At 47.4% G+C, this 15,820-nt stretch overlaps 1 protein-coding gene across 2 annotated transcripts in view; it reads left to right on the top strand.

The window, feature by feature from the left end:
- ZCCHC14 (zinc finger CCHC-type containing 14) overlaps positions 1 to 15,820 on the top strand; it is a 56,928-nt gene that overhangs the window by 33,119 nt on the left and 7,989 nt on the right. Inside the window, exons 4-8 of one of the 2 annotated variants that reach the window (XM_059905884.1) lie at positions 10,471 to 10,542; positions 13,207 to 13,316; positions 14,072 to 14,166; positions 14,248 to 14,302; positions 15,342 to 15,621. In XM_059905884.1, the coding sequence (XP_059761867.1) occupies positions 10,471 to 10,542; positions 13,207 to 13,316; positions 14,072 to 14,166; positions 14,248 to 14,302; positions 15,342 to 15,621 (612 nt within the window). The remainder of the gene's footprint in view (positions 1 to 10,470; positions 10,543 to 13,206; positions 13,317 to 14,071; positions 14,167 to 14,247; positions 14,303 to 15,341; positions 15,622 to 15,820) is intronic. The other variant, XM_059905885.1, reaches the window with a different exon arrangement.

The following is a 15,820-nucleotide window of genomic DNA, read 5'->3' as shown; positions in this document are numbered from 1 at the left end:
TGCTGGTGGCTGGTCACCAGAGTTGGCTAAAGTAGAGAACTGTGAAAATGGAGGCATACTGTTTATTAGAATTTCAGATCTACGATAACAGTGGCTTAAACAACATCGGAGTGTACAAGGAGTCGGCCCCGGGGCTGGAATGGCAGCTGTGCTCCATAAAATACGTAGGGAGCCAGGCTCCCTCCAGTTGACTGCTTTGACATCTCTGGGAGGTGGCCCTTAGCCTCACGGTCCAAGATGGCAGCTAGGACTCCAGCCCTCACGTTTTCATTCCAGGCAACAGGACATGGGATGAAGAGGAGAGTGAAAGGTTACTTCTACCTCTTTTTCATGGAGCATTCTTAAAAACAGCCACTAGAGGGACTTCCCTGGCAGTCCAGTGGTTAGGGCTCCTTGCTTCCACTGCCAGGAGCGTGGGTTCGATCCCTGGTCGGGGAACTAAGATCCCAGATGCCGCGAGGTGTGGCAGAAAAAGCCACTAGACACTTCCACTTATGTCTTACTGGCCAGACTTAGTTTCCTGGTCCCGCTTAGCTGCGTGTGCGTGGCTGGCTGTGTCACCAGGGTTCTGTTACTACCCCATCGTTGTGCGAGGTTCTCCTTTGACCACATGCATCGTTGGAAACTGATTGATAAGGAAAATCTGCTTCCAGCTTTACTGGGAAGTGTTCTCAGGCATAGCAGCTTCTGGTTAGTATCTAGTACTTACACTGTGCAGCTTACTAACTTTTCAAAGAGTGTAGCTACATCAGAATACTTCAAGTACTTTTAATACCACAAGGATAAAACCCTCATTTGATTTGGGAAGTCCTGAATTGTGCAAATCAGTTGTTACTCCATAGATGTGTCTTTTCAAAATGTATGGGAAAGGCTTCCCTTCGGTTTTGGAGGTTGTCAGAGCTTGCGACCAGCACCCAAGTGTCAGCAATCAGAGAACCTCAGGACCCCAGCATCTTCCAAGGCCTGCTTGAGTTGGGGAGCCCAGCGAGTCCCTGAAACGCTGGGTGTGTTGGCTCCTCTCCTCTGCAGTCGGCCTCTGGCTGGCGGATATCCCCTGAGGGGCTGGTGGCGGGCGTGGTCCCCCTGCACAGGGCCTGCCTGCGTGGGAACTGCTGAGCGTCAAGCCCTTCAGATCCCACACACAGATCCCACTCACAGCCCGTCTGATCAAACTGGGCTTGGACTCGGCCCCGGTCCGCAGCCTCTCTGCAAAGAAATGAGCTTTGGCAGGGTAGACACTTGGCCTCTCGTGGCCCTTCCCCAGAGGAGGGCCTTGTGATCAGGGTGGGGAGGCGGCAGGCTGGCAGGATGGGGCGCCGTGAGTCTTCTGAAAGCAGAGCGGACAGCTGCAAAAGGCGCCTGGAGGCCGGTCGCAGCTCTGAGATAACTGTCCCACGGGTTAACGGGTTCAGTTTAAGACGTTTCTAACCCCAAATGGTTAAGCTGAATGAAGTGTTTTGGTACTTAAAAAGCTTTGGTTATCGGAAAAGCTTGCTTTTTCTGATGTGATAACGGATAAAAGGATTCTGGTGTTTAGGGAAGTGATAATCCTTCACTAGCCAGCAGTCCCAACTCATTTTCTTTTGGGATACTAACTTGATATGCCCTAAGGGATTTACTGCCCACGCTACATTTGTTGATGGTAATTTGAGGCACAAAGGAAAGATACAAGGAAGAGTTTTAAAAAACACAACTATCTTATTTATAAAGCACACTGTTCATTTGCACAGCTTAAACTGTGTGCTTGTTCTCTGCAGGTGAGTTGCACCTCCTACTTGTAAATAAGTGGCTGCTTGTAGGATACGAATGTGTGATGTGCATGTGCTTAGGTTTGGGACTCCTGTCACGCTCGAAAAGTGAAGCGCCTTGTAGTTACATAGTTTCGGGCGTTTAACCGCGGTCTCTCTAGCTCGCTGTGGTCAGGACTACAGTTCTGTAAGAGGGAGAACCTGTGGACAGCGGGAGAACATCACTCCACGTACCTTTAAACTTACAAACTTTCTGTCATCTTACATTACCGCCCGGCAAAAGTAAGTCCCAGTAGCATTTTTCTGTTTTAGAAATCAACAAGACGAGGGGCTTCCCTGGTGGCGCAGTGGTTGAGAATCTGCCTGCCAATGCAGGGGATACGGGTTTGAGCCCTGGTCTGGGAAGATCCCACATGCCGCGGAGCAGCTAGGCCCATGAGCCACAACTACTGAGCCTGCGCGTCTGGAGCCTGTGCTCCGCAACAAGAGAGGCTGCGACAGTGAGAGGCCCGCGCACCGCGATGAAGAGTGGCCCCCGCTCGCCGCAAACTAGAGAAAGCCCTCGCACAGAAATGAAGACCCAACACAGCCAAAAATAAATAAATAAATAAATTTTTTTAAAAAAAAGAAAAGAAATCAACAAGACGATTCTAAAATTTATATGGCGGGAATTCCCTGGTGGTCCAGTGGTTAGGACTCCACGCTTTCATTGCCGAGGGCGCGGGTTCAGTCCCTGGTCAGGGAGTTAAGATTCCTCAAGCCTCACAGCGCAGCCTGAGTAAATAAATAAATAGTAAATAAAATAAAATAAAATTTATATGGAGAAAACTATAGAGCAGTCCAAACAATTCTGAAACGAAGAAAACACGGAAGACGCACAGTACCTGATTTCAACACCTCGTGTTAAAGGTGCTGCTGAGAGGGAGGAGACGCCGTGCCCCGGGGCAGTGGGGCCCGAACTAGACTCACATGTAAACTCTCAGTTGGTTGTTCTGAAGACTTTAGGAGAATATCCTTGATGGCATTTTTAAAGATTAGATGGTTTTAAAATTTTCTAATTGACTTTCTTCTTTACACCTCTGATGAGATAGATTTCACATACCATAAAATTCATCCATTTAAGCTGTTCAGTGGCTTTTTTTATTTATTCAGAATTTTGTAACCATCACCACGATTTAATTTTAATATTTCCATCATCCCAGGAAGAAGCCCCATACCCATTAGCAGTCATTCCCCACTTCTCCCCAAGTTCCTGGCAAATACTAACCTGCTTTCTGCCTCAGTGGATTTGCCTATGCTGAATATTTCACATAAATGGAATCATACAATATGTGACCTTTGGTGATTGGTTTCTTTCATGCAAATAATGTTTTCAAGGCTTCTCTATGTTATAGCATGTATTAGTGCTTCCCTTTTTATGGCTGAGTGATATTCCACCGTGTGGATGGACCACATTTAGTTCACCCACTCAGCAGTTAGTTGATGCGCTTCTGGGTTGTTTCCACTTTTTGCCTCTTATGAGTAATGCTGCTATGAACATTTATGTACAAGTTTTTGTGTGGACAAATGCTTTCATTTCTCTTGGATACACACCTAGGACTGGACTTACTGGGCCATGTGGCTTGCAGATATTTTCTTCCATTGGGTGGGAATTTTCTTCATTTTCTTGATGCTGTCCTTTGACACACAAAAGTTTTTCATTTCGATGAAGTTCAGTTTACCTACTTTTTCTTTCATTTCTTGTGCTTTTGGTATTATATTTAAGAAATCGTTGCCTAAGCCAAGGTCACAAAGATTCACTCCTGTGTTTTCTGATAAGAATTTTATTGTTTTTGCTTTTACATTTAGGTCTTTGATTCATTTTGAGTTAATTTCTTGTGTATGGTGTGAGGTAGGGGTTCGAATGCATACTTTTGCATGTGGACGTCCTGTTGTCCAGCACCATTTGTTTGTTTATTTTACAATTTTTTTTTAACATCTTTAATGGACAGCACCATTTGTTGAAAAGACCATTCTTTCCCCCACTGAAGGGTCTTCACACCATTGTTGAGAATCAGTTGAGCGAAATTGTGAGGGGTTGTTTCTGGACTCTCAGTTCCATTCATCTCTGTTGTTGTCAGGCCAGCACTGCTCTGTCTTGAGCACTGTGGCTTTGACGTTGAAGTTGGGAAGTGTGAGTCCTCTTAGGTTTGGTCTTCTTTTTCAGGATTGTCTTGGCTGTTGTGGGGATGCTGCATTTCCATGTGAGTTTTAGGAGCAGCTTGTCAGTTTTGGTGCCAGCACCGGCAGCAACTCAGGCTCCCGCTGCCTGCGGCTCCTTGCAGGGTGGCCCTGGGCGGGCTCGGGGACTGGCGGTGGCGACTGCTCTGTCCCGCGGGCCGGGCCTCTTCTGCTTCGGGCTAAGGGCCCCGGACGCCACACCACCCTGGTCAACTGATTGTTGACAAAGGTATAAAGGCAGTTCAGTGAAGAAAAGATGGTCTTTTCAACAAATGGTTCAGGAGCAGATAACCATACGCAAAAAAAAGGAACCTTCATCAAACCTTACCCTTTATATAGAAGTTAACTCAAAACTGATCACAGACCTAAATGTAGAACCTAAAACTATAAAACTTCTACAAGAAAGCATAGGAGAAAAGTTTGTGCCTTAAACAGGCAAAGATTTCTTAGGTAGGATACCAAAAACATGAGCCATAAAAGACAAAATGAATTAAACTTCATCAGAGTTTAAAACTTGCTCTTTGACAGGCACTGTGGAGAAAATTAAGACAAGGCACAGAACTAGGAGAAAAATATTTGTAAATTACATGTCTGATAGAGGATTTGTATTCAAACTATAAAAAGAACTCTCAAAACTCAATGATGAGAAAATAACCCAATAAAAAAATGAACATTTTACCAAGAACTATGTATGGATGGCAAATAGCACACGTGAACAGATACTCAGCATCATTAGCCATTAGGAAAACACCAATTAAAACCACTGTGAGCTAATACTACACGCCCATCACAGCGGCTGAAGTTGACAGGATGACCACACCAGCTGCTGGCAGGTGTGTGGAAGGACTGCCATGGGAGTGTAAAATGGTGAGGTTACTTTGGAAGACAGTTTGGCAGTTTTTTAAAAAGTCAAACATATCCCTAAAATCTGATTCATCAGTCCCACTTCTAGGTCAGTAACCAAAGGAAATGAAGGTACATGTTCATACAAAGGTTTGTACATGAATGTTTATAACAGCTTTATTTGTAACGCCCCAAATATCCATTATCAGGAGGCTGGATATACACTGTGGTATTGTAGCCACACAGTTCAGCGTTCAGAATAGAGGAGTGAATTACTGATACACTTGGCAATATGGAGGAAACTGTGTAATTGTGCTGTGTGAAAGAAACCAGAAAAAAAGAGCATACACTGTATGAGTTTGTTTATATAAATTTAGAAAATGCAAAATAATCTGCAGTGACAGAAAGCAGATCAATAGCTTACTAGGGAGAGAGTGATGGATGTGTTCATTATATTGATTGGAGTAATGGTTTCATGGGTGTATACGTATGTCCAAACTGATCAGATTGTACACTTTAAATATGTGCATTTCATTGTCAGTTATACTCAATAAAACCTTTAAAAAAATTACCTGAGGATTGGGACTTCCCTGGTGGCGCAGCGGTTAAGAATTCGCCTGCCAGGGCTTCCCTGGTGGCACAGTGGTTAGGAATCCGCCTGCCAATGCAGGGGACACGGGTTCGAGCCCTGGTCTGGGAAGATCCCACGTGCCGCAAAGCAGCTAAGCCCATGCACCACAACTACTGAGCCTGTGCTCTAGAGCCCACGAGCCACAACTACTGAGCCCGCGTGCCACAACTACTGAAGCCCATGCGCCTAGAGCCCGTGCTCCACAATAAGAGAAGCCACCACAATGAGAAGCCCGCGCACCGCAGTGGAGAGTAGCCCCTGTTCGCCGCAACTAGAGAAAAGCCCGCACACAGCAACGAAGACCCAATGCAGCCAAAAAAAAAAAAAATTTACCTGAGGATTAATTTTTGTCCACAGAGCCCTAAATAATTAGGATAAATTGTCCTTTAAATAGGTTGTCTTTTGAACATGGATATAAATAGCTGTTGTACTGTGGCCAGAACAATAAAGAACTTTATTAGGCGTGTCTGCCTTACCATGGTGAGATGTACCCTCTATTGCTAACAGTATAGGAAGACTCGAGAAGCGGTTTTTTCTGAAACCTTTCACTTATTCAAGGAGAAGTCAGCGACTTCCCCCCCCTCCCCTTTTTCTCAGCTTTGTTTATCTCTGCTTTTAGTTTTTATGTGTCATTGTTTTCCAGGATACAAATGAAAGGTTATTCTTTTATAGGAAGACGTAAGTAATAAAGGGACTAGAAGCAGGAGTTTGAGTTTCCTGTTCTTTCTTTTCATGGAGTTGGTTTTGTTTTTGCTGAAGTTGTAATTACTGGTTACTGAGGAGAGCAAATACAGGAAGCAGATGACAGAATCTTTTAAAATATAAAATTATCTTATATCTATGTACATGTGAAATGTCCAAATTTTACCAGCTTTCCCAAATTCACTGTTGAATAACTAAAACTTTTTTAAAGTACACTTATTACACACGAAGGACCGGGTGGGAAAAATACATCAGATTACCCAAATGCTTGCAATGCCTGTAGACGGGAGAGTTGTGTTGACTTAAAAGGAACTGTGGAGCAGTACTAATTAAAGCACCCATTCTCTTTATGCCAATCTTTGTTAAGAACCCAGACATTACATTTTATTTTAGTGCTATATCTTTTCTTTAAAAGTTTTCCATCTTGAAACAATCTTAACTGCTCTGAATATTTTATCACTATTAGCTAAGGATGAGTCTTGACAACTATTTTTTTTAATTTAGTTTTTGTTTTCATCAGCTCTGTGTGTGCAGAGAGTCCAGTAATTCTGCCCACATCACCCGGAGGAGCAGGGAACTGTTTCTTGTGATGATACACCTCATTGCTCGTATGATAATTAGCCTGACTGTGTGAAGGTTGTTGCTACCCAAGCCATGTGGTATATGCTTAGTACCGTTCCTTTCCGATACTTTATTCTACCTGGAGTTAATTGTCTCTTTTTGTTTGTTTGTTGCTTGTGAACAAGTACTTAGAAAACAACTTCACCCCTAAAGTTTTCCCTGGTTGTGTTCATATGCGTCCGGCATTCCATAGGTTTCATCTCTGGAGCTACGGCCCTGCTCCGACCTGGACTTGGCCTGGTGCAGTCTCATGGCGGGGCCCCCGTACCATCACCCGCGGGGTCCCTTCCTCCCTCCCGGCTCTGATACCCTGTTCTCAGCTCTTAGCTCATCTATTGTCTTGGGTTAGTTCTGGGTTTTAGTAGTTGTTCTAGTAGCTTCTCAGAAAGGGTCCCGGGGAGGTACAGTTTCTGACTGTCATGTTTGGCAGTGTCTTCATCCGTCTGACCTGACATGTGACTGGGAATACAGTTCTAGACCAGGCGTCATTTTTCCTTAGGAACTCGGAAGCGCTTCGTATTTACTGTCTTGCAGTGTTGCTGTTGAGAAGCATGGATCTCTTTTGACTCCTGATCCAGTGTTGGCCCTGTTTTATCATTTCTAAAGGTTTTAGGATCTTCTCTCGGTCCCAAGCGTTTGCACATTTCTCAGAGCCAGGCTTGGGTGTAGGTTGTCATCTGCTGTGCTGAGACGCAAGTCAGCCCTTTCAACTTAAGTCCATTAATTTGAGTTCCTTTTCTTCAGTCGTTCCTTTTGGTTTCCTCTGTCCTGTTCTTCTCAGTTTTCTTGTTTTGGAACTCCTGCTGTCTGCCTGTTGGACCTCAAGACTGGTCCTCTGTTTTATTTTTTTTTCCTCTATTTTCTTTCCCTTGGACTTGTTTGCTCTATCCTATGGAAGATTCCCTCATCTTCCAGCTCTTGAATTGAATTTTTCACTTCTGCGGTCCTGTTGTTAACAGCAAAGACCTCTTGTCCCCTGGCAGTTCTTTGTTCACAGCGTCCTCTTCTTGGCGATGCTTTCTGCCCTTAGTTCACTGAGAATATCGCTGATAGATTTTAGTTTTAAAAACGAGTTTTGAGTGCATGGTCCGTGCCACCTCCAGGCTGCCTTGTTCTTTGTGACTGCTTTGCCTGTCCTTGTATTCGGCTTCAGAGCTCCTCAGAGGTCTGGTGGCAGGTCTGGTGGCGCTGGGCTGCTTGCTCACGTGAGGGCTGTGGCCTGAGCTGCTGCCTGTGTGAGTGAAGAAAATGCTGCTCCCCCTTCTCCAGAGGGTGCGAGAGCTGAGACGGACAGTGGGTCAGAGGAGTTAGACTCTGAGCGTGAAGAAATCCTCAGTACCCTTATCAACTCTGTGCATACCGTGCTTTTTTTTGTTTTTGGCTGCGTTGGGTCTTTGTTGCGGTGCGCGGGCTTCTCATGGCAGTGGCTTCTCTTGTTGCAGAGCACAGGCTCTAGGCGTGTGGGCTTCAGTAGTTGTGGTGCGCGGGCTCAGTAGTGGTGGCTCGCGGGCTCTAGAGCGCAGGCTCAGCAGTTGTGGCGCACGGGCTTAATTGCTCAGCGGCGTGTGGGTCTTCCCAGACCAGGGCTCGAACCCGTGTCCCCTGCATTGGCAGGCGGATTCTTAACCACTGTGCCACAGGGAAGTCCCCATGCTTTTTTGTGTATGTTTAAGATACATTAAAATCCGTCTTAGCAGGTCTCAGTGGCTCTTTGAGCGACTATGGGTGGTAGAAAAATACTGTGCCATCATTTGATTGGCAGTGTTTCTTCTTGGTGGTACATCAGCAGTGGGGTAGCTTATGGTCGATGTTGTCTCGGACGTGGTAGATCACGTGTCTCTAGCCCGTGGCCCAATGCGAGGCTGCTCTCCTGTGTCCGTGCCCCTCCAGGGGCCCGCCCTCTCCTCTGCCTCAGGGGACCGGGTCAGGCCAACCTGCGTCACCTGCAGAGCGGAGTGCTGCTGAAGCCTGCTGGTTTCCAGTCCTTGCCCTTGGTTGGAGCAGCGAGTCCTTTTGGAAGTCAAAGAAAAATATACCAGGAGCAGACAACCTAGAATAGTTGTGCCTATTTAAAATATATAATTGTCGGGGAAGCAGGTTGTCTGTTTCAGCATAGAATGGTGTGTCCATGCTGCGCTCACCATTTGGGTATTGGACTTCATGCTTTAGTTGGGTTAGGGTGCGTTCGTGCCACGTGACATGCGGCATATTTTACTTTGAAAACCACCATGTCAGCAGTACTTTGGGTCATACATCTAATGCTAGAAAGTTCTCACCTTTAATCATGGATGTTACTGGTGTTTTATGTGGGTAGCAGCTCACTCTCCCCCAAACTTCTTTTTAGTGTTGTTAAAAGATTTAATTATTTCAGACAGAAAAAATGGTGTAGGTACTTTCATTTTAGTATAGGTAGATTTTGGATGGCACAGCACATTCATTCAAAAATGCCAGCACTTGCCGTGATAAATTCTGGGAGGCATAGGGAATTCAGAGATGAAGAAGAGAGGAGGTCCCTTTCCTTGATTGGCTTGTATTTTGTGGGGGCTTGAAAAACATACCTTAGTAATTGTTATGTGATGTGACAACCACCAGAACAGAGAGGAACTCATGTGAATTTCAACGGAGAGGAGAGGCGGCCAGTCCTTCAGGCCCCAGAGACCGTCAGCAAACGCCATGGGCTGTTTCTCGGAAGATGAAGGCCAGCGCGGGGTTGGGAGGAGAGCGTGAGAGTTGTTTGGTGTCTCCAACCTCTGTTTTCTCTAAATCAGTGTACATACAGTGCTTTCCTATTGGTGATAAAGTACACTCAGTCATTTTATTTCCCGACTTGAAATCCTCCAACGCTTCTCCTGGATTTTAGGGTAACCGTCTTCATTCGTGGTTTAGCCCTTCTTGTTCTGGGCCCGGCTTCCCTCCCGTCTCGTCGTGTCCCCTCTGTCCTTCTCGTGCCTTCTGAGTTCAGCTCACACTTTCCTCGGGGCAGGAAAGCCCTCTGCCCCGGGGAACTTACAGTCCGTCTTTGGAGTCGTGAACTAAAACTGCCTGCTGTCGTAGGTGCAGGAAGGAAAAAGAGACACACCGGGCTTTGTAGAACATCCAGAAAGACCCTTCTGATGTTTTCTCCCTGAATTCTTCCCCCGCCCCCTGTGATGGAGGATGCCCCCCGCTCTTCTGGTACTGACTGCCCTGCCCTGTGTCACCCCCCAGTTCTGTCGGATTCCTGAGGGCTGGGACCCGGCCTCCTCCCGCCAGCACGCCCCTAGCACTGACACTGAGCACGTGTGGAGTACTTACTGTTTGGACGAGCTCATTTCTGGGAATTTCTTGATTCCGCATCCACGGTCGCAGTAGACTGACCTGAATAGAGGAGGTCGACGTGAGGATCACGTGCTCACACACACGCTCGCAGTCGGGGTCGTCAGGGGCTTCCTGACGCCTAGAGGAGCAGCCTTAGGCTCCATGCTTGAGTGATACACTGATCTTTGAATAATTGCGCAAAACAGGAAGTTAAGCTTTAATGGACTTGAGTTACGTGAACATTCTTTCTGTAACAAGCCGAGGGGTATATGAACGCTCCATGCAAGAGGCGCACTAGGGCTCGTCCCACTACCGCGCCTGTACCGGCCACGAATCCCTGGACAAGTGTGTTGGGAATTAAGTATGTGGCATCTGTTTTTAAGGTTTGTTTGTTTATTTGTTTTTAAGGTCTTGTGGTCTGATTCTTCAATAACATCAGTAACCAAATCTTCCTCTGAAGTGACTGAATTTATTTCAAAGGTAAGGTGATTTAAGGGCTCTTACAAAAATTAAAAGGGTCTCATTCCCCACGGTCCACTGGACTGCCAAGTAATTTCCATGGTTGCAGCCTTCAGTGGGTGCAGTGTGTGCAGTGCCGGGGATTCGTGCTCCGACAGCGCGAGTGGTCCTCAGGGCCACGGTCCACACTCCTTCCGGTTGCGGGGAACGAGATGGGACAGAAAGATGCGAGTGCGAAGGTGCCCAAGGGGTGTTTGGCTGGTGGTGGTTTGTTACTGCTCAGCCGAGGCTGAGGGAGGGGCTCACGTGGCACGGCAGTGGGCAGACACTTCACCTTTTTCCACCTTACTCTATTTACATATTGAATTTTCCTGTTTGCTTTTATTTTTTAAAATTGAAATACAGATGATGTACAACCTGTTTGGTTTTAAATTGATTCAACAAATATCGTTTGAACAACAAGCTGCACTACTAAAGAATTACCTCTTTACCCCCATGTACACGTGTTACATACGTACACACCTGCGTGTCTAAAGTCCCCTGGCCTGGCCTGTGCCGGAGCAGTGAACCACTGTCTTTGCCACAGTTGTGCAGCTGAAGTAGTCACCTTTGTTGTGTGGAATAACATAGCTGAAGTGTCTCCAAAGTGTGGCTTGCAATTTGATTATAAAATTAAGGATATAATCCTGTAGGAGAAAATCGAGTTGATGGATCCTGTTTGAGAAGCTTGGGGAGAAGTTGTTTGAGTGTGCCTCTTATTTAGGCCTGCCATACACTGAAGGATGCCACAGTGCCGTGCTTTCTAGGATTGATTATTGATCCTCCCCGGGGGTTCCCTGTTTCCTCTGCCACACTTAGAACACTGAATTTCCTCTCCTTTGTGCCTATCCTCTTGTCTTGTGAAAAAGCACTTCTCTGGACTCCGCTGACGCTGGCAGACTTTGCCACTCTTTTGTCTGGGTGTTTGCAGTGGCTGATATTCACCTGGCTTTGGGTTCTCTGCCCTTCCTGGTATCTGCCTTGCTGTCTTTCAGTAATTTTGGAAAATTCTTGTCCATTATCTCTTCAAATATTTCTTCTGCCCCACTCTCTCTTCTCCTGGGCCTTGAGTTACGTGTACTTGACCCTGTCTTCAAGTTCACTTATGTTTCTCCTCAGCTCTGTCCAGGTTGCTGATGAGCTGAATTCTTCATCTCTAGTACCATGGTTTTGGGGTTTTTTGTTCTTTTGTTTTCTGTAGCTTTTCCGTTTGCTACGTCTTTTAGTAAAGTTTCCATCTCTCTGATGAAATTTCCCACTCGTTCATGCATGTTGTTCATTTTTTTAAACTAAGTCCTTTAGTATGTTAAGCATGGTTATTTTCAAGTCCTTGTCTGATAGTGCCAACATCTGGGTTATTTTCCAGTCTGGTTCCGATGATTATCTTGACAATAGATTCCCCCCTCTTTTTTATCTTATAATTTTTGACTAAACGTTAGACGTCATGTCTAGAAACGAGCCTGGAAACGGGCCTGCTGCTGAGTCTGTCGGACCAGCGGTGGGGCTTCAGGTTGATCTCATCAGGAGCAGAGCTGGGTTTGGGTTTTGCTGTTGCACCACAGGCCTCAGGTTCCTCCAGGGAGGCCTGCTGGTCCCTTGAGCCTTGAGAGGAGCCTGGAGTGGTCTGGCTTCACCTGTGGCACAGAGGGGGTCTCCCTCCTCCGTTGACTCCTCCCTCCCTGGGCAAACTGCTGTCACTTGTTGCCTGGTGATGGATGTACGGTGAGGGCCGGGGCGGCTCCCCATCCTCCTGGTGCAGCCTCAGCTCAGCCACAGGGTCATGGGGGGCCTTTCTCAGCGTCCCTGCCCCTTCCTTCCCCAGCAGCAGCTGACTCGGCGCAGGAGGGCTTCCTGCCCCTTCCTTGGGGCCAGAGGGGTTTTGTTTTTATCTTCCCCGAGAAGCAGGGTATCTCTGCCCATGACCTGGTGCCGGGAGGACTTTCTCCTCCTCCTGCAGAGGCATGAAGGCATTCTGCCTCACCCCCCAGAGACACGGGGTTTTGCTTGAGCTCCGGGAGCAGGAGCAATCTGGTCCCTCCCCCAGCGGGTTGCGGGCTTCTTGCTTTGGATTGAGAGCAGGCTGCGGGGAAAGGCACGGGGTTTCCAGCCTCACCCCCGGGGCAGCTGCCCCCCCAACCGTGCCGCCTGTGCAGACTCTCTCCAGCCTCCCGCCTGTGGAGGGAGCTCGGGAATGAGGACACAGGCCCCCTGCGTCTGGGCTCCTGGCTGACTGCTGTCTGACGCACACTTAGCCTGTGGGGATGTGTTCATCCCAGCCGACCTCTTCTACCTGCTGGTATGGCGGCCATCTCCCCCTCGTGCTCTGCCACGGCTGAGACAGTTCACGTGCCCCGTCTCCGCAGAGGGGCAGCTCCCTCTTGGAATTCGGTTCACATGGTGGCCTTGCAGCTCGCCCTCTGGTGGGCTCCAGAGCAGGCACGGCTGTGTGGGCTGTTGATCTTCTTCTTGATGTTGTGGTGGGTTGTTGCCTTCTGCGTCCCGAGTGGGCGCAGAACCCCAGATGGCCCCCAGAATCATAGCAGCAGGTGTCAGCAGCCAGTACCTGCCCAAGTGTTTCCCACAGTGAGGAGTTCTGGTTCTGTAAGATGAATTTTGACATACTTCCTGTGCCTGTTCGTCTTTCAGTTATCTCAGCTGTATCCTGAAGAAAATTTGGAGAAATTCATTCCTTGCTTAGCTGGCCCAGATTCATTTTATGTAGAGCGAAACCACATGGATCTGGAAGCGGACCTGAGGTAATTAATGCTCCTCACCCCACCCAAGGCCACGGGGAGCAGCCCCCCTGCGGCGCTGCGGCGACTGCCGGCCCTCTGCAGTGTGGGCGGGCCCGGGCGGGGCCAGACGTGAGCTGCCTAGTCATCTGAGGGGCCCCTCAGGCGACATGTGGTCTGCATGGTTCGGGTCTCCTGTTTGCCTCTAGGGATTTTCATCAGTTACGGAGAATTTGAAGCATCTTAATAATCTAGGCATGATTTTGAGAATATATAAGTGAAGGAATTTCAAAGTGTATGCCACCATTTAATGTAATTTTGACAGTCTTATGAAATAAAATCTGCTTCTGTCCTATAGTTGAAAGGATAAAATGAGGACCTAATAAAAAGTCTCCTGGGCCCAGTGGCTCTGGACCCTTGATGACGTCCTGGCGCGTTGGTCTTGTACATGCGCACAGAGGGCCCCGGGGACTGGGGCCAACATCGGAGTGCCACACAGCAGCTGTGACGGCACCAGCTGTGCTCATGGCCCGGGTGGTGGGCCCTGAAAGACTCGATTCATGCAGTGTAATACAGTGTGAATAAGGAAAGGGGCACCAGGAAACAGTATGAATCATACCAAGAATGAAACTGAATAAAGCAGGAAGAATATAGGTTAAGGCACTTCTGTTTAGTTTTTCTCTGATATATATATCTCTTAATTGAAAATTAAAATTTCTCCCCCATTTACTTTTTGGTAACACGTTTTAATGCTGATAAAACCACTCTTTCATTTCTAGGTATTTGGCTTCATTACCTTCTCACATATTAAAAAATGACCATGTTAAGAAATTTTTCAGCACTTCATCTCCCACCCAACAGCTTCAAAGTCCAAGTGAGTTTGTAAAATGTAATTCAATAAAAGTAGAAACATTTTTATGGTCTGTAAATAAATTATATCTGTTTTAACTTGTAGGTCCTGGCAACCCTTCCCTGTCTAAAGTCGGTACCATGATGGGCGTGTCTGGAAGGTGAGACTTCTACCATGTAACCAACACATTTCCAGTCAGCCTTGTTACAGAGCTTACTTTTCATTTTGTGTAAATAGTTGTTTCTAGAGTTAAGTCATTCTTGACCTTAGTCTTGAATAATAATATTGAGAGAAGAATTGGATAGAGATAATCCACTTTTTGATTTCTTTAAAAAAAAAAAAAAAAAAAAGTGGTTCTCTGAGCCCCTGGAATTAGAATTCCCAAAGACCCTTATTGCAAATGCCAGTTTCTGGGCCCTGCACATTCTAGGAAACCAAAATTTCTGAGAATCTTCATTTCTACAAGCTCCTGGGGAGTGATTAAGCCCATGAAGGGCCAGAGTTGCTACCCTAGAGGCCCCTCTGCCAGCACGGGGCCCGACACTGATGGTGGCAGTGCTCGGGTGACAGACAGCCTGCACATCTGGACTGACAGCCAACATTAAAATGGGCTAACATCACAGACGGTGTGTACACGCGCGCGCACACACGCACGCACACACACACGGTTCTGTGAGCTCTAGTCAGGTAATGAGGTCTTTGAAGGTGCCGACTCTCTTCACCCTCTGCCTGGAGTGTGTAAACATGTAATATGTCAGTTTGCAGTTTCGTGTGGAAGGGGCAGGGACAGAGAGTGATGCTTTTGCTCCTTCCAGCTTTCTAGAATTTACTTTTCAAAAAAAAAAATTAATTTGAATATTAAAGATTTTGGAGTTAGTTTTAATATATGATTATCAGTATCATCCTGTGATAGAAGCAACAGAAAGAAACTAGGCAGCAAAGCCAAAAGTCTGGTGGTGACACACAGACGTGTACATATACATAATACGTACACACGTACTCAAGCGCAGCATCTAGATGGGTACATACACGTCCGTGCACGCACACGTCCACGCCTACAGATGTTCACCCCAGGGTGATGGTGGCAGTAGCTCTGGCCCCAGCAGTGGACATGGCTGCAGATGCAGTCCAGGCTGTAGGAGCTGGTCCTCGGTGGAGGCCGTGGTCTTTTGAAAACTACCTGTCTGCTGTCCTCGCAGGCCTGTGTGCGGAGTGGCCGGCATCCCGTCCTCTCAGGGCGGCGCCCAGCATCACGTGCAGCACTCGGCCAGCGCGTCCGCCTTGCCCCACTGCTCGCACGCGGGGGGGGCGGGCCCAGCTCTGGCCTACCGGACCCCGATGGACAGCTCGCCCGCCATCTTGATGCCTTCCAGCCTGCAGGCCCCGCAGACCCAGGAGCAAAATGGGATTTTAGACTGGCTTCGGAAACTGCGTTTGCACAAGTACTACCCCGTCTTTAAACAGCTCACGATGGAGAAGGTACGTTGGTTACTAGCAGGCAGGGAGAATGTGCTGCTTGTCTCAGGTAACCCGTCATTCTTTGGACCTCGTTCCTAGAGGAACTGAGTTGGGTTTCTGCAGCATGTGTGTCGTGGAGGTCATACCACCTGGTCCTTAACACCTGCGGATGTGCGTCCCCACAAGTCCCGTGAGCTCGCTGGAGGGGCCGTGGATTTGA

This window comes from Balaenoptera ricei, chromosome 19 (assembly GCF_028023285.1).
Source record: "Balaenoptera ricei isolate mBalRic1 chromosome 19, mBalRic1.hap2, whole genome shotgun sequence".
NCBI classification, from domain to species: Eukaryota; Metazoa; Chordata; class Mammalia; order Artiodactyla; family Balaenopteridae; genus Balaenoptera; species Balaenoptera ricei.
This window is presented reverse-complemented; position numbering and strand designations above follow the sequence as displayed.